The 20700-nt window shown below is 52.8% G+C and overlaps 1 protein-coding gene across 1 annotated transcript; it reads right to left on the bottom strand.

Moving 5' to 3' along the window:
- Nucleotides 1–2642: 2642 nt before the first annotated feature.
- Nucleotides 2643–11517, bottom strand: NRN1 (neuritin 1). Its single transcript, XM_010968595.3, has 3 exons — nt 11243–11517; nt 6906–7050; nt 2643–3810 (listed from the first exon to the last, which is right to left on the bottom strand). Exons 1-3 carry the CDS (start codon nt 11295–11297, stop codon nt 3582–3584), a joined length of 429 nt encoding a protein of 142 aa, XP_010966897.1. The 5' UTR covers nt 11298–11517; the 3' UTR covers nt 2643–3581.
- Nucleotides 11518–20700: the final 9183 nt, after the last annotated feature.

The raw sequence follows: 20700 nt of genomic DNA on the forward strand, positions 1-20700 counted from the left end.
CTGTGTGGCGGTCCTCGTGCAGGCTTGCTTCTCTGAGCGTTCTGAATGAAAGCAAGCCCCAGGTTCATCTCTGTCACCCACGTCCCCCGCCCCAGCTCCGTCATCTCCAGCTCTCACTTTCTCCATCCCCTCCTGCTGTGTTTAGGATGACCACCTCCCTCTCGCTCCTCTGCCCACTCTGCTTCTGTATTGGTCTTCCCCATCTTCCTCCAAGTCCTCTGTTTCCCAGTCCACCTCCTCCTCCTGAAGTCCACCTTCCGAGGGCCCTGGAGTTCTTGGGCTGAGCTTGAGGCCCTGAAGTTGGCCTCTCTGACATATTCGTGAGGATAACCGAACGTTACACTCAAGTGGACTTCTGTGTCTTGAATCTACTTGGTCAGGGGATGGAGTGAAGGAGGGGCCCTTCCCCACCCGCAGCAGGTCCTCAAGGGCTGGCGGCTAGCGCGAGTGGCCCACGTGCCAAGCCGGGCACAGAGCTGGAGACACGCGGTGGAGCAGGTATGATGGTCTCGGTGCCTGATACCCACCCCTCACCTCCCCGCCCGCCGCCCCTCCGTCTCAGCGACGGGGTGGGCTCACCTGGTTGATACCCACCTGAGCTGGATACAGGGCTTACCTCGTTGCTGCTTAAAAACAGTAACACCAGCTAACATGTGGAGGTGTCATCATGATTAAACAGCAAATTGTAGTCGGAGACGGCGCGGCCATAACCAGCAACCTCCATAACCAGGGAAACACCCTCCAAGGGGCCAGGCGAGGAGCCTGCGTTTCTGAGACCCACAGCCCTGCGTTCCCGGGCTCTCTCCGAGTGAGCGTGAGGGTGGGCCCCGGGCCAGGGCGAGCAGCCCCAGCACCGCGCGCAGCGGCTGTCTGGAGGCTCCGCGGGGCGATCTGGGACAAGACTCCCTCGGGGGCGGCCCCGCTGGGGGGCAGCTGGAGCCGCTGAAGGCGGACCGGTTTCCTGGAGGGAAGAGCGGCCGAGCCCGCGCTCCCAGTCCCGCCCCTCTGTCCCCGCGCTCGGCCTCGCCTGCTCGCAGATCTCGGAGGGGCTGATCTCTGGGTCGGAAGCCCGCGCCGCGAGGGGAGGGGCGTCCTCCGGGGGTCGCCGGGTCTCCCGCCCCCGCAAGGCCTGGGGGGGCTACGCCCGCGTTTTCTATCCGCGGGCGGGGGGCCGGGCGTCGCGCGCGGCTCCTCCCCTGCTTTGCGGAGCGAAAGACGCGAATAGGAGGGGCGAGCTATCAAAGCAAGACTGGCCGGAGAAGACCCCCTTTCTCCTCGCTCTCCTCATCATTAAATTGATTCGTATTTAAAGCAGGCTCAGACATTTTGATTTGAATTCCAGGGGCCGAGCTCAGGTTAGAACCGTCCCAGTTAGACTTAGACCGAAAATCACCATTGAAACGAAAACAGTCAAAATCAAACTCTGTTTTCCAAAAACAGCCAGCATTCCCCGGTGGGCGACCACTCCGTGCAGGCAGCAAGGCTGTCCTTTGGTTTGTACTGAGACCAGGGGACCGGCGGCGGCGGCGGCGGCGGCGGCGGCGGGGTGCGGGGCAGCGGGGGAAACATTCCCAGGAGTGGCGGGCGCGGCGCGTGCGTGAACTGGCCGCCGTTATAGCGGATGCCATTAAGAATCCGGGCGGCTTCCAGCGCTCGGGGCGCAGGGACGCATGTGTTGCTGGAATTCAGTCCGTGGAGGGAATGCAGATCGGGTTGAGACCTACTGGGTTTGATTTATGAACTATTACTCCAGCGAGTGTTTACACATTGCATTTCAGGCCCCCGTGCATCCCCCAGGAGCGGCTGGCCGGCTCTCCGGCTCAGGAACCTGCTGCAGCCTCCGTACCGGCCCCGCACCCCCATCCTGCTCCCCCCCCCAGCCCCCGCAGCTCCCTCCCACCCTCACCTTCTCTGAGAAATCCGATTTCTTCGGCTTGGAGCCCAGAGACCTACATTGGGCTCTCCCTCCCCCAGCCTGCTCCCCTCCTGCAGCCCCAGACCCCCGTCCCCTCTGCTCGCGTTTACTCTGGAATGTTTACTTCTCCGTAAGGCCATGCGGGCCTATAAATAGGAGAGGTGGAAACTGCCCGACTGCCTGCCAGATCGATAGGGCCTGGTCTCCTCGCCATTTCAGCTGAGCTCTCTTATTAATTATGAAAGGATTCACCTGATCCCGGCCAGGGACCACAGCCTCTCGGCCCCTCTTGCTAGAGCCCTTAATGGCGGTTCCTCCGCAAGATGCCTCTGGCCACCGCAGAGGAAGCGGCCAGTCGCCGTCAGGGCTCGGCCCGCAGGGCGATGGCTGTGGCTCCGACCTGTGCGGGGCGGGGGCGCGGCCGGCTGCTGGCATTGGCTCTCCTGGTGAGTTCTCAGCTGCGCGCCAGCCCAGTGCCCCTAAACCTCGCCTAGAAAGAATCTCTGCCTTTTAGTTTATTTACTTGGAAAATAACTTCCTCTTTCTCTTATGTAAACAAAATTTCAGGGAAGTGGCAAAGTGTCCTGGTGGAAGGGGGTCTGACAGTGAGCTATCAAGCGGCTTGTGAACAGGTGAATTTATAGCCTGGCATCCTGAATCCCTCCAGCTCGCCCCGAGAACTCGGCCAGGAAAGCAGGCTTGGGGCAGGAAACAAACGACACCCCCATTTCAAACAATAACTTTTATTTTATACTTCTCTATACTTTGTAGCAAATCTTTTTTTTTTTTTGCTGAATTTAATTTATAATAAATTTTTAAATTACATCTCTCTCTTTTTAAAATCAAGGCTCTTTTATGTCAAAATCTTTTTTAACTATATTTTAGATGAACATTTAACACCCCCCCCTTGTGATCTATACCGTTGGATATTCGGGTATTACTGTATGTGTAACAGCTAAAACAAGAGGGAAAATCAAGGCAGTGGACTTGGAAAGATGCACGAAGAAGAGCAGTAAAGCTTAACCGTTCAGTGACTTGAGCAGTGCCACCGCTGACAGCCTGAGCCTCTAACCCAAGGCTTCCTCAACCCCTTCCCCCTCTCCCTCCTAGCCTTGCAGCACAAGGCCAACAGTCTGTCCTCTCACTTTCCTCGAGAAGAAATGTGTGGTGGAAATGATCAAAACAAGATACTGTGTCGGAAAGACGTGAGCGTGAATTATTCCCCAGATGCTTCTCTCTTCAATTCACCCCCCCTGGCCTTCGCCTCTCCTCTTTCCTATTAGGAGGAGCACGTCATTTGTCATGTATTAACATGATTAATATAGTAGGTGGCCCAGGGCCGTTCCTGAGATTCTTGTGCCAAAAAATAAAAACTAAATAAATGGGGTGGGTTTGCCGTTTTCATATGTTGGTGTGAAGACGGACTGAAGCTGAGGTCCGATTTTGGCTGTGCTTGCTTGCTCACTGATTGGTAACATTTGGCAAAGAAAACACAAGGGATCAAACGAAATCGAAAAGAGAATCGGGATTTCCCACAATCCTATATGAGTGTTTTCAGCATCACAGAGAATCACAACGTCCCCAAAGAACGAATGAAATCTTCCTCTCGATTTCCGGGAGCATGGCGTGAGTGTGGGTGGGCGCGCGGGGGGAGCCGGCCCCGCGCTCAGAAGGGAAGCCAGGTCGCTAAAGCTGCCGAGAGAGACACCAGGAGCACGGGGAGCGCCGGGAGCAGGGACCCCGCCGCCCCGTTGCCACTGCCGCAGAGTTCGAATAAGCTGCCTTGGATGTTGAGATTTTTGGATTCTTTCCTCAGTTTATCCCACATATCTTTCGCCCCTTCCTGGCAATCCGTAAGGGCTGTGACCGTGCAGCTGTGGAAATCCTCCCAGTATCTGGCGAGGAACAGAACAAAACAGAATCGGGTTCACTTTGGGAGCGGGGAGGGGGGGGACCCCGGCCTGCGCCCGCGCGCCGCCCCCTCCTGATCGCCTCTCCACCGCGGGACCTCGGCCCACCCCGGAGGCCGCTGTCCAAGGTGGCGGCCGCCCCTTCCCGGTCTGGTTCTGGCGCCCCGGGAGCCTGGCCGCGCCCGCGGCGCCGCGCTGGCACCTCGGCCTGCGCAAACAGATTGCTGGTCCTCCGCGGGCAGAGCTAGGAAAACAGTGCTAAGCCTCGCAAGCTGCCGCCCATTAATGCCTCTTAGCTTGCAAGACGGGTTACTTGCTCCCAGCACGGCCCTCCCCTCCTGGCTCCCCGCTCTCTCCTCCCCCTCGGCCCTTCTGGCTCCCTCCCTCTCCCTCCAAGCTGCTGCACTCTCTCGCCTCGGCCTTCAGTCTCCCCCGCTCCTCCTTTTGTTTCCCGCTCTCTTCTTTTCCCTTTCTTTCCTCTCCCTTTCTTTGTCCTCCTCCTTTTCCCTCCCCTCGGCTTTCTCCACTCGGTTCCTCACATTCTCTTCGTCCTCCTCGCTTGCTTCGGTCCTCCGTGGCCCCTCGCCGCGCACTCCACAACCCCCGGCTCAGATTCGGTCCGGAGACTCCTGCCTGCCTCTCCCCTCCCCAGGGTCGGTGAGTCAGTGCCCCAGCCTCTGGGCCGGCTTCGCAGCCTCCTCCAGCCTCCTCCAACCGCAGAGCTCCCGGCGCGCTGGGTCCCTGCTCTTGTCCCCTTCCAGAGGCTCCTTCGTGGCCTTGGACCCCCGTGGCCTTTGGGGTGCAGTGCCAGCCCCCCAGGCCTGGACTCTGGGGCTGGCGAGGTGCCTACCACTGCCAGCCTTCGCGGTACCCCGCTCCCTGTCCTTCCTTCTGGCCTCTTCCTGGGGCCCCCAGCCTTGCTCAGCCACTTGGTCCTCCTGGGCTCAGCTTCTAGCCCCGCCCCCACAACCTTCGTCCAATCTGTCCCCTTTTTAAAAAACTGTCCCTCTTTCTTCTGAAAACCCAAAATAGATATCCAGACTAAATATAATTCCAACCCATGATCAATTCCCGGGGCTCTGTCTCCTTTCATGGCCAGGTGGATCTGAGCGTCTAGGTAACTCGGGACTGGCTCCCACTTCACCGTGGCCCTTAGCATCTGGTCTCCAGCAACCACTCTCCACAAAATTTGGTTGTTACTTTCTCCTCTCTGTCCCTTCTGCTTGCTATCCTGGACTGTGAGCACCTCGAAGGCAGGCACTAAGTTTGATTTCCCCTTGCTTCCACTCCCACCCCATCTGCTGGCTAATAGTCAAGTTGTAAATGATGCTTGTTGGACTGCCTTGAGCTCTATCTGTTTTCTAAGGAGCTCTATGAGTCTCTGATTTATGAGGACTGGGAGGCCTGCGGCACAGGGCTTCTAGGTTCCTCAATTTGTAATAAATACTGGGATTTAGAGAAACCAAGAGGTGGCAGGACGGCTCTCTGCATAATTACACCTCCCGAAGGATGTCTAAATCTCTCCTTTCTTTATGCATGCCCAGATGGGGACAGGACCTTCCTGGAAGAGAGACAGTGTGGAAAAGGACAGAATCCAGGTGGGATTGAGAGGAGGTGGGCTTCAGTACTACTAGCAGAGTGGCAGCCTTACCCCAGCTGTGGTCTGCCACCTCTGGGAGGGGCCGACCTCATTTCCATTTTTCAGGACCAAAGTCCTGCTTAAAAATTAAAATAGCTTGGAATAACCGAGTTCTGGCAAACCATGGAGGATCTGGGAACTGATCTGTATTGAACCTTCTGTCCATCTTCATAGGTACATTTTCACCTATCATCAGACATTTGGGATTAAAGTAGGTGGCTGTGCATCCCGGACCCAGTCTTTTGTTCCTTTCCTGATAGGAAAGTCCCAGCCACTTCACTGCTAATGTGGCTCCTGGTGGCTATCAGAGTATTTAGTAATGTGTGTAGCAAAATGGATCCTCATGTTAATTACTCATAATTTAAACAAATAACATCCCTAAAGTAGAGAAGGACTTTATAGTATATAAAGGATGGTGCATGAAATGGTCACTACAACCTACGGGAAACAAGGAACACCTCTTGCCTTGGCTTCATTGTAAGGGTCATTATGGGGGCATCGGGAGGGTTACAACAGTTTTTGAAAAATAAAATAAAGTGTGTGTGCATGTGTATTGAAGAAGATGGAGGTATTTCTGAGCTATACAGCAGCTAAAATGTGGCTGGTCCACCACAGTAGGGTTCTGGTATTTGCCAGTGGGAGCTGTGCTTTCCAGCCAAGCTCTGGGAAAACACCATTGGGCCTGGCCCTTGTTAAGCCCGTAGCTGCGCTGGCTGCGGATACTGTGAAGATGGGGGTGGGATGGGGAGGGAAGCGAGGAGGGTGGCTCCCCTAAAGCTCAGAATTGGCTAAAAACTCAGCGAGATGGTCACCGGACTCTGGGACACGTTCCTCTTGGGCAAAGTCACTGGCACAAAACAAAATATTCGTTCAGCCTCTCTCCTAGAAAGACGAAGAGGGACCACCCCTCCCTTTGCTGCTGGTAAATTTTCCTGGCCTGCTCCGGAGGGGAGTTTTATTAGACGAAATGGACCAAATACAATACGAAATGGACCTTTCCTTTTAGGCAAACCTAGGACGAACTGCCTAAAACGCCCCTCAAACCAAATCAGCTGTTCTTCGGCAAGTATTCATTCGCGCAGCAGGAGAGGTAGAGGGAGATGAAGATGGCCTCAAAGCAGAGCGAAGAACTGCTGGCAGCAATCCGTGCCCCTCGCCCAGCGTTTCAGCGCGCTAATTGGGCGCATCTCTGCGGGCGGGTCAGGCTGCGGAGGCTGGGACTGGGCCCCTCGGAAAGGATCCTCCTCTGCCACCCCAGGCCACCGGGTCCCCTTGGGCAGGGGAAACCCCGGCTAAGGCCGGAGGCTAAGAGTCAGAGTAATGCGCGCCAAGCCGATTCGCGCTGGCGCCCATTCGTAGCGCAGGCCGGGAGGCTAGGCGCTCTCCCACCTCCGCAGCGCCCCCCAGAGCAGAAGCCTCGCAGGCCAGAGGGGACACTTACGTGCACACGGTCTTGATGTTCGTCTTGTCGTCCAGGCCCTGCGGGTAGTTGGCCATGCTGTCGCCCAGCTTGAGCAAACAGTCCGAAAAGCCCTTAAAGACGGCATCGCACTTGCCCGCTGCTCTCACGGCCTGCACCAGGTATGCTGCGGGGAGAGCGGACACGGGTCAGCAGCGCCGCGACCCCCGCCCTGCAGCCCCACAGCCCGCCCGCCCGCCAGGACTCGCCGCGCTTCGCCCCATCCTGAGGGTCCGCTAGCGCCCAGCCTTCGGCGAGCCGAGGCCAAAGGTGAATGAATGATTTGGCCCAAGAATGAGCGACTTGCACCCAACCACGCGTCTTCTGCAGACTGCCGGTGTGTGAGCGGGTGTGGACGGGGGTAGACGAGTCCATTCCTTTACTGCTCCTCCCTCCCGCATCTCGCTCCACATCTTTTTCTGTTTCCATCGCCCCCTCTTCTCACCTACCCCGTCTCTTTTATTTCTCTTTCTCCTCACTCCCTCCTTCGTTCCCCAGCACTTCCCCAGCAAGCCCCGTCAAGGCTCTCAGTGCGAGCCTCCATTTCTGAGGAGACGGAGGGGGTCTGACAGCAGAGTGCGGGGGCGAGAAGGGGCGGGAGGCGGCGGGGCGTGGGGCCACGCAGCCCAGCCGAGCGCTACATCGGGCGGAAAAGCCTCGGGCCGGCGCTCGGCCCTTGGCAGGCTCTCAGCAAACACTGCTGGAAGAATAAACTAAGAACATCCCTGGAAGCACCAGCAGCCACCGGCCCGGGCTGTGTCACTGTAAGACCGGTTGTCTACCGCTGAGTGTGCGCTCCGAGTGAGGTCCCTTCCCGCACCCTCCCCGTCCCCCTGGAGAGAGAGCAGCCTTGGGGCCCCAAGACTGGGTGGCGTGACGAGTGGTCCGGGGCAGTCAGGGCCCGGCAGGGTCAAGGATGTGTCTGAGTCAGTGACCCCAGGTCACCTCCGCTGAGGCCAAATCCGTGAGCCTGGCCCCTTGCTTCCCCCCGCCTCAATCCACGGCTCAGCATCCCCGGAAAAACCGGCCACCACTCCCGCCAGCGGCAGGGTGAGACCCTTCCTGCACCCAGCCCTCAGGCTGAGGATCCAGGTGGCTGCCGCCAGGGGCTCTCGGCCTTTAGCTCCGGGCTCCCTCCAGAGGGGGCCGGGTTAGGAGCCGGGGCGGTGGGAGGAAGTGGAGATGGAGGTGGTGTGGGAAGAGAAGGAGGAGGAGGAAAAGGAGAAGGAGGAGGAGGAGGAGGAAACTCAGGCCGCACCGAGATCCTCGCTTCTGGCCTCAGGTTGGCCAAACCCCGCGGCGCCCGACCCGAAAGACAGGCTTCAGGAGGCAGGCGCGCTGCCGTGGCCTGTCTCTCCACCCCAAAGCCCACGAACCAGGCCGAAAACTCCAAGGCGAGCGGCAAAAACCCAGGGAGCCAGGACGGCGCGCAAGAAGCGTAGATCTGCGGTGCTGAGGCGAGGGGAGGGGAGAGGAGGGGAGAATCTTCTCAGAATCGAAATCGGCCTGCAGTGCCCCGACCCTTCCGGGCAGTGCTCAGGCCGCCGCGGCTCGAGTGTGAGTGTCTCCGGGGAGGACCATACACCTCACCGCCCCCAGCCTCCGGTCCCCGAGAGCCGGGCCAGAAACGGGAAAGGGGAAGGTGACCGGATCTGCAGCAGCCTCCGGGAGCGCACGGATTGCAAATTGCTGCAGGAAGAGCGGGGCGGGCCTTGCGCTTTCTAATCCGGAACGGGAAGCGCTGGGGAAGGGACTCAGGTTAACTTCGACCTCGGCTCGGGCAGAAACGTAAACCTGTCTAAATCTCCGTCTCCCTGCGAAATAGTAAGAGACCCTGAGAGTGCAGTGTCAGCTAGAACACTGAGATAGAATAAAAGAATAAACGAATCTTTGTTCTAACAGAACGCGATCCCAATGAAATGAACCCTACACGGCGTCCCCTATCATCCATACCAGAAATGCTGCTTTGCAGGGAAGAAACGACATCAAATACAGTTCATCCTCCCTCTCGCCCCACCTCCCAGTCTCTTCTAACCCCTTACCTCCACCCCCAAAACTCGGTGGCGAAAAAGTAGCCCCTAATATGCATAATTTAAAGGGGAATTGGGGTTCCCCCGGGTGGGGAGCGCGAGAAGCGCTCTCGTCACGTTCTCCTTCCAGCCGCTGCTGGAGGAGACCTTCCATATCGCGCATGTGTGTATGCACGCGTGTAAAACAAATCGTGAAAATTTGTTTTTTTTTTTCCAACTCCGTCTCCTAGGTCTCTAGTTGGCTCAGAGGCCGAGAGCTTGCGCGCGGGACATGTTCCCTAGGCTCACGCATCCGGGCAGATCTCAGCCGGCGGAACCCTGGCTGTCCTTCTTGAATACTGGTTCAGCGAGGCTTGGGCCGGCGACCCAGGCTACTTCCCTGTCCTCTCCGGTGTCCAAGTCTTGTGCCATTTCCACCCTTTCATTCATTCGTTCGACCTCTCATTCATTCCAAACTTCCTCCCGCCTAGTCTTCCTTTGCCTTCACCACCCTCTCCACCTCCCCGTCCCTGCCCAACCCCCACTTTTCTTGCCAAATGTCAATGATTTGGGACAGCTCCCAGCCATGAATTAATGAAGATCGAGGCCCTGGTGTGGGAAAAGACAGACCTTCGGGAAAAAAATATGCTCAGTTTCAATTCCACAGCCAGCAAATGATCATTTTGGGGCCGAGATTCCTGTGTTCCAGGCGTATTCCGCATGCACAATCGCTATCTTTTTTATCCCTCCAAAGTCAGGTCATTTCCCATCGGGAAAGCAGAGTTCCAAACCTTCGCGGATTACAGCCCCTATATCAAAACTAACTGCTGTCTCTTGCTTTCTCAAAATCTGCAGGCTAACTGCAAAAGCCGTTTCCACTCATTTCCAAGATCTGAGGGGTTTGCTGCAGTCAGAAATGTTCTTTATTTATTGCAGTTCTTTGCACTAATGTCAAAGATTCAAAACAACCAGATTTAAAACATTAAGTCATTTCTTAGAATTAAAGGAGATGCCAATATTCTGCATCCACACACTCTAAAATCCCTACGATGTTCATGCAACATCAGATACTCAAAATCATGTCAAATGCATTAAAAAAAAACCCTCTGCAAAGAAACCATCTTAATGTATAGATAACTCCAAAGCCTGTTTCCTCCACATTTCTCATGAAGAAAAAATGGTATGCATTTTATCTCTTGCCCCAGATCAATTCCCTACCACCCCCCCCCCCAATACTGCAAGGATTTGTCTGTAAGGAATGCTACAGCCTGAAATGACAGGAGGCAACAATTCCCTCGGTCTGCAGAAAACCCGTTTGAAGAGTTTCTATTTTTTCTCCGGTCCATTCTATTAATAATCTGCTTCACTTTCAGTTTTAGGCCACATTAATTGATGCTCTGACCCGCATCAGAGGAGGAGGTTTTCTAGTGCTCCCTCCTGTAACGTCTTCTTCATTTTGGATGGAAAAATGTGAACTTTAAAAAGCTCCAACGGCAGTGTAACTAGGACTCAACATTCCTTAACATAAAATGGGGACTATATGAATCCATCCACAATCAATCCCAAGCAAGCAAAGATAACAAACACCCCACACGACAGACTGCAAACACTTCATACCCCTTTTTATATATAAAATACAGATGCCTATGTAGAAAGGAACAGGCAAATGTTCATAGAAAATTATATCCACATATGTTTAGCTGAACTCAACCTCCTCAATGATAAGCAAATTAAAATACGTTCGCTGGGGTTCCCTGGCACTCTCAATTTGCCCCCCAGCCGGATCTGCGGTGCCCGATGCAAGCGCCGCAGCTAGGATACAGGGGGTGGGGGGAGGCGGGAGAATGACAAAGTTCTAAATGCAGCAGTCTGAGCCCCAGAATATCTTTGCTTTCTGCACATAAACTTTCCAGGTCTAGCTGCCTAGCCATCTTGTGCCTGCATTCACCTTTCGACCCTTCGGAATAATACTTTGCGGTATCGCAGGGGCCAGTGCATGTCCCCAGAGTGCACCAAACCTGGTGGAACCCAAGAGAGAGAAGCAAAAATGGACGTGCGCTTTGGAAAAAGGGGGGAAACCCCTCCTGGAAACGGTCGGCCGCACTCATTTCCTGGAGAACGTTTGGAGTCTCTCTCTTTTTTAGAAAAACCAACCTGGGGCGCACGAGTTCCTAGGAGCCAATGCCCCCATCCCTGGGGGTTTGCCGGCTTTTCCGCACCCCCGGGCGGCCGCGGGCCAGTGGGTCCCTCTGGGCGCCTGGGGCCCGGCCGCCCGCCGCCCTCCCCGAGCCCGGCCGGCCGGCCACTTACCTATTTGCACCGCGAGGATCAGTGAAATATATCTGCCGTTCAACTTAAGTCCCATCCTACGTTTAGTCAAACCATTTGCGACCGCAGACCTTTAAATAGTTAGTTTAGAGAACGCGGGGGAAAGCTGAAACATAGGCATTGCCAACAAGTTCCAAGAGCGACGGAGACTTTATGCACGGGGAAGGCAGAGGGAGGAGAGAAAGAGAGGGAGCGAGGAATAGAGAGAGAAAGAGAGAGAGAGAGAGAGAGAGAGAGAGAGAGAGAGAGAGAGAGAGAGAGGGAGAGGGAGAGAGAGAGAGGCTGAGGGAGAGGGGGAAGTGCTGGGAATGGTTCACTCCATTAGGAGGGGGCGGAGGAAGTACAGCCTCACGCCCACTAGCAGGCCTGACGTGGGGGATGACACGGAATGATTTTTTTTTTTAAATAAAGACACCTTGGTAGAGAATCGCCATTTATAGTCATCAGAAGCTGGAATTAATCAGTTATCTCCAATTAATGTGCGATCCGAACGAATTCTCGCCTCCTGGGGTGACCACTTCCCCAGCCCCGCAGCCACCCCCGCCTCCTCGCTGTTCCCGGGCCCCCAACCCCGCCCCCTCTCTGCGCAGAACGGGGGCTCCCTCTCCCCACCCCGCCTGGAGCCGGGGAGTCCTGGCGCGCCCACTCGATTGTTTCAACCTACTCCCCCTCCTCCACCAGCTCCACGGCCCCCTCCCTACGCTGCAGCGGGGCTTAAAGGAGCGAGAGCCGGAGAGGGAAAAACAGCTCTGCCGGCCCCATCAATTCGACACCCCCTGAGTTGCCTGCCTTCTGCACCGGCCTACCCTCTTTCTCCAACCCTGCAGCTGGGCTCTGGGCGCAGCCTGGAGCTCGTGAGCGCGCGCACACACACACACTCGCGCACACAGACGCGCACTCCCGTGAGCCGAGCTTAGCACCCGGACCCGACTGCACACAGGGCACGGGAGCGCGCGGACATGCCCAGGCCCGAGGGTTTGGTATACATACACGGGCCCACAGAAATATACACTGAGTGCCCTCCGTGAGGCCTGCGCGGGTGAGAGGCCGCCTCCGGAGACAAGGCAGCACCTGTTTTGGGTGCGGGGAGAACAGGGAGGAAGGATCCTCTGCTAAGACGATTGTCAGATACTAGGGATTTACTAACTCCCAGAGCTTTCAGAAATTTCTGAGGTGATCGCTAGTATGCCGGCTTCCTTCTGATCCTGATGCGCCTTTTGAGGTTATTTGCTGGGCCGCACACACACGTACACACATGCACACACGTACATCACGTACGCACACGCACAACTAGACCCACACACACCTGCACTGTCTTTTGATGCTCGGGAGCACACCTTGTGTAGACGCAGCCTTCTCTGCAACGAAGTGCTTCTGCAGCTGCGCTAGTGGTGGTGCGAGGTGCTGTCTCGACAGCGGGAGTCAAGGATGAGAAATGAACAGAGCTCTTTTCTTTCTAAACGCCTTTAGGCTTTGATTCCCTTCTCTTTTTCTGCACCGAAAGAAGCCTAAATCCTAGCTTCTTTAATCAAATGCAGAAGAAGAAATTGGCCAAATTGAAGCCCGTGAAGAGAAAAAACGGTGGAAAAAAGTGAAAATGACCCCCTAAATATTCCAAAATTATGGGAGGAAACATCAAGGTATTGAGTAAGCAATAGATATGCAAATAGTTAAGGTGATGTCGAATCGAATTTGCTTCTCCAAGTACCTTGCCTTTTGCGCGCCCATCCAATTGGAGACGCTCAGAGAAAGGGAGAGAAGGGGGCAAAATAAGGGCGGTGGGACGTGCTGTGGAGGGAGGGTGAGGGGCTGAAGGGGAGAGCGGTGGCACTGACTGCAGCACTTTGTGACGTGGCACGTCGGCACCAGGTGGCCCCTTATCGGAGTCCCCCGGGAGCCGCGCACCCAGAGGTGGGGGCCCGCAAGCCAGGGCCCGGGGCCTGTGGGCGGGGCACATAGTCACCAGGCCGGCGGGCGGGGCTGCAGTGGGGCTCGTCTCCCCCGCGTCCAGGGGCTGTGTGGCAGCCCGAGGTGTTTCCTTTCCCCGCGCTCTGAGGCTCCTGGGGGAGCCGAAAACATGGGCGGGCAGGGGGCGGGGCGGGGGCTGGTGGCGAGAGGGCGGTGTCCCTCAGACCCGCCCCCGACGCCCTCCAATGGCAAGGCGAGAGGTTGGCCCGAGGGGCGGGGCCTCGGGGAGTAGCAGTAGACCCCGCCCACGCCCCTGCCCACGCCCCTGCCCACACCCCCGCCCCACCTCGGATCCTCACGCACGCGGCCAGTGCCGCTTTCCCCTCTCCGCTCAGGGTCGGGGCGCCAGCTCGGCGTTCAGAAGACTGGGGAGCCCTGCGAGGGGCGGTGTAAGATTTTTTGCCCTTTACGTCCTTGCCTTTCTCCTGCTCAACCACCCACTCACTCCGAGCTTCCAAAACGTGGTTTTCTGAGAGCGCCCTGGGATTTCCCCCATCCCACCTCCTGTCATCCGAACTTGGGGCGTTGGGGGTGTGGGAGCTGGCATCGCTAAAGGACTAAAAAAAACAGTGAAGAGGGGTGCGGGCGGGCAGCAGCCGGCGGGCCGGCGCGTGCGCACAGCTGGCCTCGTCGGGTGGGCAGGTCCAGGCTAGTCTCTCCCCGGGGGGTGGGGGGGGCGCCACCCACTTGCGGCCCAGCCTCCCCTCGCTGGCTTGGCTGGTTAGAAAGTGAGGACGTGAGAGAGCAGAGTTAATTCTGTACATTAGTGATACTGGGGTGAATGGTTGAAAGCAGATGCTAACAGTGGGTTTTTTTTTTTTAATTCTTATTTTTGAAAGTACAGGTCTTTCTGCAGTCGGGGCTCCATGAAAGGTTGGTTTTTCCTAGTTCCTTAATTAAAGGGTAATGAAATCCCTGGATGCCAACGCATGCTGGCTCCTGGGGAACACTGGAGGCAGTACCCACGGTTGAACGTGGCCTTGGCGAAGTTTTCCTCCTTCCTTTTTAAAATCTGAAGTGTCCACTCCACGTCATACTTGAGGCAAAAGAGCAGTGGACGGGAGTGGAGCGACGCGGGTCGGGAGCCTTGTGTTGTCCGTAGTATGATGACCTTGGTCATCCGCCAGGCTTCTCTGAGTTGCAGTTTGCTGATGGTGCTACCACGTCACCTCCAAGGGGGTTTTCACCTTTGGAATTTTGGGAACTGGAAGTTCTCTAGAATAAGTGGTTGTGCAGCCCAAGGTGTAAAGTCCATGCCAGGATGCCTGTTGCAGGCATCTTCTTGGGAAGGGCATGGTCCTTTAAAGAACAATTTCCTTTAAAGTCAAAGAAATAAATGCAGTTCAGGGTAGAAAAAAAAAAACAAAAAAAACAAGCCATCGGTGCTGTTTGGATCTGCATATCAAATTTAGCCAGAGGTACCCCTGAAAGTAGGTCTGTATAATTAAGGCATAAATATGCAAAACTCCTTGTCCCTAAAACTGCCAGAAAGCGGTCGTGTCTAATTTTAAGCCTGGTTTGCACCACCTTTTTTTCTCAGTTCACATTTTTGCAGCCCCAGGCTCAGTGAGCAGGTGTGCAGATTTCCACACACATGTGAACACCTGGTGTGGCCCAGGCCCTGCGTGTGTGTTCTTGCGTTGGCAACAGGGCAAAGCACTGAGCCATTCCTTTCCCCAGCTCTCTCTACCAATCCATCATAAGTGGAATTTCCAGAAGCTGCCATCTCAGAAAAACACCCCTTTGAAATTATTTGCAAGAGCAGCTGCCAGGGCCAGCAGGAAATTCCACCTCTTCTTGGTCAGAAAAAATCCACTGCTCTGTTAGAATGAATTGCTCTAAAGAGACATCGCTCTTGTACATTTAGTCTGTCATTTTTTATACCTTCAACTAAAAACTTTACTCAAAATGTGAATATTAATGTATGTAGCTCTCTTATTTAAAATGACGACAACTATACCATTTTTAAATAATGGCATTCATGTGCCTTAAGAGTGGGATGAAATTTTTGTGGCAGTGTGTTGGTAGGGGTCCTAATGAAAATCCACTTTGGGAGGCCTGAATCTCCTTTAGCATCTGCTGTTTGGTAAGGTGATTTGTCACTCTGCTCACTGCTTTGAAATTAGTTGAAATCTCTAAGGCTTAATTATATGGCTGGCCAAAGAAACTTGATTTTAATGCAGAAATCTGGGAGCAAATGCTGTGTTTGAAATGCTTGAGTGTGATCAGCTTTCTATTTAACAATAACTTTTATTTTAAAAATTAACATTTTTATTATTAAATATACACACAGAACAATGCACAAAACAAAGATGCACAGCTCATTGGTTTATCACAAAGTGAACATCTATGTGGTCTCCATTCATAAGGAAGCAGAACAGACAGGTCTTCTAAAGGCAAACTGTATTCCTAGACCAAAAGGTTCAGAGCAATTACTAAGACAGCAACTTTTGAATTCGGTCAGTGAATTGGACATTAGTTTGTGCTAGTGTTGATTTCCCAGTTGGAGAGTTGTGTGGCGATCCCAGAGAAGAATGTTCTGGTTTGGGGTGGGGGGTGGGACACATATTGGAGTGTTTAGGGGGTGATAAGACATCATATCTGCAGCCTGTTCTCGTAAGGTTCAGAAAAGGAAGAGCAGTAATGGGGATAAATAGATAGACAGCAATTTTAATGCCCAAATTGTCCCCTATTTAGCCAGTGGGAGCCCCTTTAAGCCAATTTTTATGTCCTTTTGGTGTCAATGATTATTCACCGAGAATTCTTACCATCTGACACAAAAAGACATTCTGGGCTTATCTTGTCCTGACCCAGCCCTGGAATCAGTCGTTTTTCCAAAAGTTCTGCTTCTTTTCAGTTTCCAAACCAAGATCCAGGCCCTCGTCGCACCTGTTGCTGCTGGTCACCCAGTGCTTCTTGGCTCTCCCAGAAGCCAGGGGTGGGAATGCGTGCAAATCCGCACACGCGTGTCTCCTTTCTATCTCTGCACAGTCTGTATAAATCTATTATAAAACTCGGAGTTTATATTGATACTTTCAGGATCAATCCAAGTGCTTAAGGGTTTTTCTAGACTTCCCCCTTTCTGTGTGGGTAAATATGTTGAGAACCTTGACTCCCACTGTCTGCAGAATACTGTTTAGTTGCTCAATTTCCTTATCTGTTCGGTGTAACCGATCTTTGGCCACGGTGGCGGTCTCCTCCCCCCACTGCCCTCATCCTTGGCGGCTCCTCACTGCTCCTCACTGCCCCGCGGTTGCACGTCCCAGCCCAGCTTGCTTCCCCATGGGTCCACGTCCGCATCCTCCGGGCCATGGAACTGCCCCTCCTAGTGGCTCCTCAGCTCCCTCTTCCTGCCCTGTGTTCTTGGCACCACGTAACTCCTCTGTGCTGGGAAGGAAAGGGAAGGGAAGACAGCTGGGTTGATTTTATACGTGGCTTGCGGAAGGGGCCCAGTTTCATCCTTTTCTGTGTTGTGAATCGCCCCGCGCCCAGCTCGCTGCTACTGACCAGCCCCCCTCCTCTCAGTGGAGTCCCAGACGGTGTCGGCACACACGAGGTCCGTGCACAGAAGGGTCTGGTTCTGGGCTCTTCCAGGGGTCAGTGTGTCTGTTCCTGGGTCAGTGCCTCCCCACTCAATCACTGTTCCTTCATGAGACGTCCTGATACTGGAGAGGACTTTTCTGCCCTTCTTCAGAAGTATCCTGGTTACTTACGCCCATTTTAGAGTATATTAAGTGGATACTTGTTCAGAATTATTGTTTCTTTTTGGTGGATTGAATGTTTTTTGTCATTAGATAACAGTCCTCTCCATATCTCATAAGGCTTTTGCTTAAAGTCTATTTTATGTGGTATTAATACAGTTAGGCCAGCATTTTGTTTTTTTTTTCTTTTTGATGGTTAAATGCCTGATATGTCTTTTCTTCATGCTTTACTTTTAACCTTGGCCTTTCCCTACGCTTTGGTTTGTCTCTTGTAAAATAGCATATAAATAGAATTTTAAAAGCCCAATTTGACGAATATTTATCTATCTTTTAACTGGTGTGTGTAACCCATTTATGTTCATCATAATTATTGACATGTTTAGACTTGATTCTATGTCTTTTTTTTTAACATTTTATTTATTTATTATTGTATTATTTAATTATTTTATTTTGGTGCTGGGGGGTGTAATTAGGTCTATTTATTTTTAGAGGAAGTACTGGGGATTGAACCCAGGACCTCATGCATGCTAAGCGTGGTGCCCCATGGCCTTTTCAATCTAAAGTCTTTTTTTTTTTTTTGGTTTTTCAGTTCTGGGAAAATTAATCTCCATTTCTTTCTCTCCACTGAAAATGTTCCTATCTTTTTAGAACTTCTGCTATCTGGCGGTTAGGGGGGTTGTTTTTAGATTTTTGATTTACCAGCTTGGGGATTTGGAGGTGGTCAGGTGGGAAAATGGATACCCTAATGTCCTTGGTCGCTTTGCCCCCGAGTGTTTTTCTCAGCTTCTCACTAGCATGTATTAGCGTTGTTTCCTCCAGACAGGCGGGTCACAACCGACCTGGAGCCACTTTTAAGTAAATTGTGTCCAGAGGGTTTCTGGACATCACAGGGGGAGCAAATTCTGGCTGCAAGCTTGCTGCAGTTCTGGCTTGAGGTCCCAGATTCTTCGTGGGTGTTATTTTCTCTTCCATCCAGCCTTCTGTGTGTTTGAATAAACAAAAATATGCCTACGTTGTAAGAAGATGATGATCGACATACGTGTGTTATCATAGGGAGATGTGACATTTGTGCTGATGACACTCGTTCCCCAAGAACTGCAGTTTCTCCGCGTGGACCGTGGATCTGCCCATGGGGCCTAGAGTCCGCGGTCAAGCTTTCCAGGCGCGAGGAGTTAGAATATGGTTGTGCTCCCAGTGCGACCTTTTAATTAGGACTTTATTAAAACATAAAGCATTACACTAATAAAGTAAATATTCATTAAGTGAGAATTATCTTTTTATACATGTGGAATGTGATTTAAGTAGGAAGCATTTAGAATAAGATTTAAAGAAAAAATAACGAGGCAAGTGAGTGGATCGTCTTAAACTCAGATGTAAACAGCCCCTCAGACGGCTCCTTTCCAACGCGCCCCCTGAAGCAGCTGAAAAGTATTCTAGGTTACTTTACGTGCATTTAGAATTGGACAGCGGCTGTCTTTTTGCTTTCAACGAATTGGTCATGAAGATTTCTTAAATATTCCGCAAACGTTGAATGATGAGAATTTAGGCTCCTACGAAGGTATCTCACTTTTACTTCTACTTCATTTATGGGGCTCTCTGGTCCACCACGTCCCGCGCTGCTTCTCGGGTGGGCAGGTAGCGCGCAACGTTGTAAATCGTCGGCGCGGCTTCCTGGCGCGGCGTCCAGCACCGTCTGGCTGCGGGCTGCTGAGCCCGCACCGCGCGGCCGCCCGTCCCTGCGGCGATGAGGTGAGGGCCTGCGGTGTCCACGTTCATCGTTCCTACTTATTCTACCCGCTGCATGAACTTCTTAGCTGTTTTCAGGAACATATTAAATTTGGCAGCTTTTTCTTACTTCTTTCAATGGAATATAGTTTGATTCCATCATTTTCTTGTACACCTAGAAGAAGAGTTAAAAGTGACGTTTATGATGTAGTGCTCGTCGCCAGAGGGTGAAGTTCCACCTGCCCATTGGGGTCCCGTGGCCACAGAGGAAAGAGCAGCCACTGCTCCCAGCAGTACCTACGGGGTGTCATCTTTCCTGTTTTTAAAGGATTCTGTGATTTAAAAAAAACAAGTTCAGCTAATTCATCTGTTTTTTTCCCCCAACTATTTTATTTCCTATTTTTTGGTGGGGGAGTAATTAAGTTTAATTAATTAATTAATTAGTTGTTTTAATAGAGGTGCTGGGGATTGAACCCACTACCTCATGCATGCTAAGCACACTCTCTGCCACTGAGCTATACCCTCCCTGCTAATTTATCTGTTTGAAGTGCCATTTTATCAGATACATATTTTTTCCAACTATAATTTTGAAAAAATATGATTATATCTTCAAGGACGTATGCTGCTCAAACACTGAGACAGTCCTGATATGGAGGCCAGCCAGCCACAAATGTCCTCGGCTGCTTTGTGAATACATCGAGAAATGAGCCTGGCTGACAGCGAGACAGACACTGAGCGGATGTCCTCTCTCCCACCTCCGCCCGGGGCTGAGGCTGGGCTCCAGGACCATCTTTATGAAAACTTTTTGGGTAGGCTTCCTTTCCGCCTGTGGGTATAAAGAGGCTCCCGGTAATAAACTTTTGGAGGTCAGTCCGTCTCGCCCTGGCTACACGGTACATCCAGCCTCGCCGCTTACAGCCGGTAAGTTCCTGATCCTCATGAATCATTTATTAACACAGAATGGAAACGACCACATTCCAGGTCACCCTCAGAGTCAGACAGACAGACGTGGGATTGGGGTTCTGGCTGCCTCCCTGAACTTCTCTACTGTAGAAATATGGTCCAGTTATTTACTTCTTTAGGCTTCAGTTTCCTTATCTCTAAAATGGGCATGAAGACACAGATCGCATGGGAGTTGTTGAGAAGAGAAGGCGTGTATTGTATTTAAAAAGAGCGCTCTTGGGGTGTGGACTTGGGAAGAGAGGAAACCTTCTCCGCCTCCAGGCTGCAGTTTTCGGCCGTTCTCGCCCTGCTTGCTCGGAGGCACTGGAGCAGCCCTGGGGGTCTCTCAGTCTCAATTCCCTCCTGTTTCTTCAGGATCTGATTTTTGGAGTCACTTCTCCCACATGGGTCAGGTCACTGTGCTACTGGTCAGTTCTTATGCTGGGTGGTGGCCTTTGTTTGTTTCCAGGAGCCTCTGGACAGCTGGCTACGTACCTGCACTTGGAATCTGCTCTGCAACCTGCTTATCTCTCCTCTTCTTCCAGAGACAGGTGGATGCAGCACATTGGCCTCAAGATCTCAGTTTGGAGTGGGAAGTGGGAGACCCTCCGTAGGCATCAAGATGAAGCCATCTTCTAGGCTACAAGGACATACTATATGTATACCAGGAACTACAGCTGATATTTTGTAATAACTGTGAATGTAGTGTAACCTGTAAAAATTATATAAACAATTAAGTTAAGAAACAATTTTTAAAGTAATACATGCAGAAAAAAAGATGAAGCCACCTTCTCTGCTCGGGTCTTTGCTGGAGGTTTGCTGTGAGATGCCAAGTGCTCATCAGACTGGCGGTGCTCTTCTGTTTCTGGTCAGTTTCGCATTTATGTGTGTTCTCTGTTCAGAGTCTTGGGCACAGGGGGGAGGGAGTGGCACCCCAACCCCTGACACCTTGCACACAGTCACTGATCAAAGCATGGGTATCGTGAAACACAGAACCCTGGGCGAACCTAGACCCCAAGCTCTTTTTGAGGGAGACTTGAGTAAAGAATTTGAATGAGCTTGAAGGAGCCAAATCTGGATTAGTTGATAGAACACATTTCAAAA

Source organism: Camelus bactrianus, chromosome 20 (genome assembly GCF_048773025.1).
Source record: "Camelus bactrianus isolate YW-2024 breed Bactrian camel chromosome 20, ASM4877302v1, whole genome shotgun sequence".
NCBI lineage: Eukaryota > Metazoa > Chordata > Mammalia > Artiodactyla > Camelidae > Camelus > Camelus bactrianus.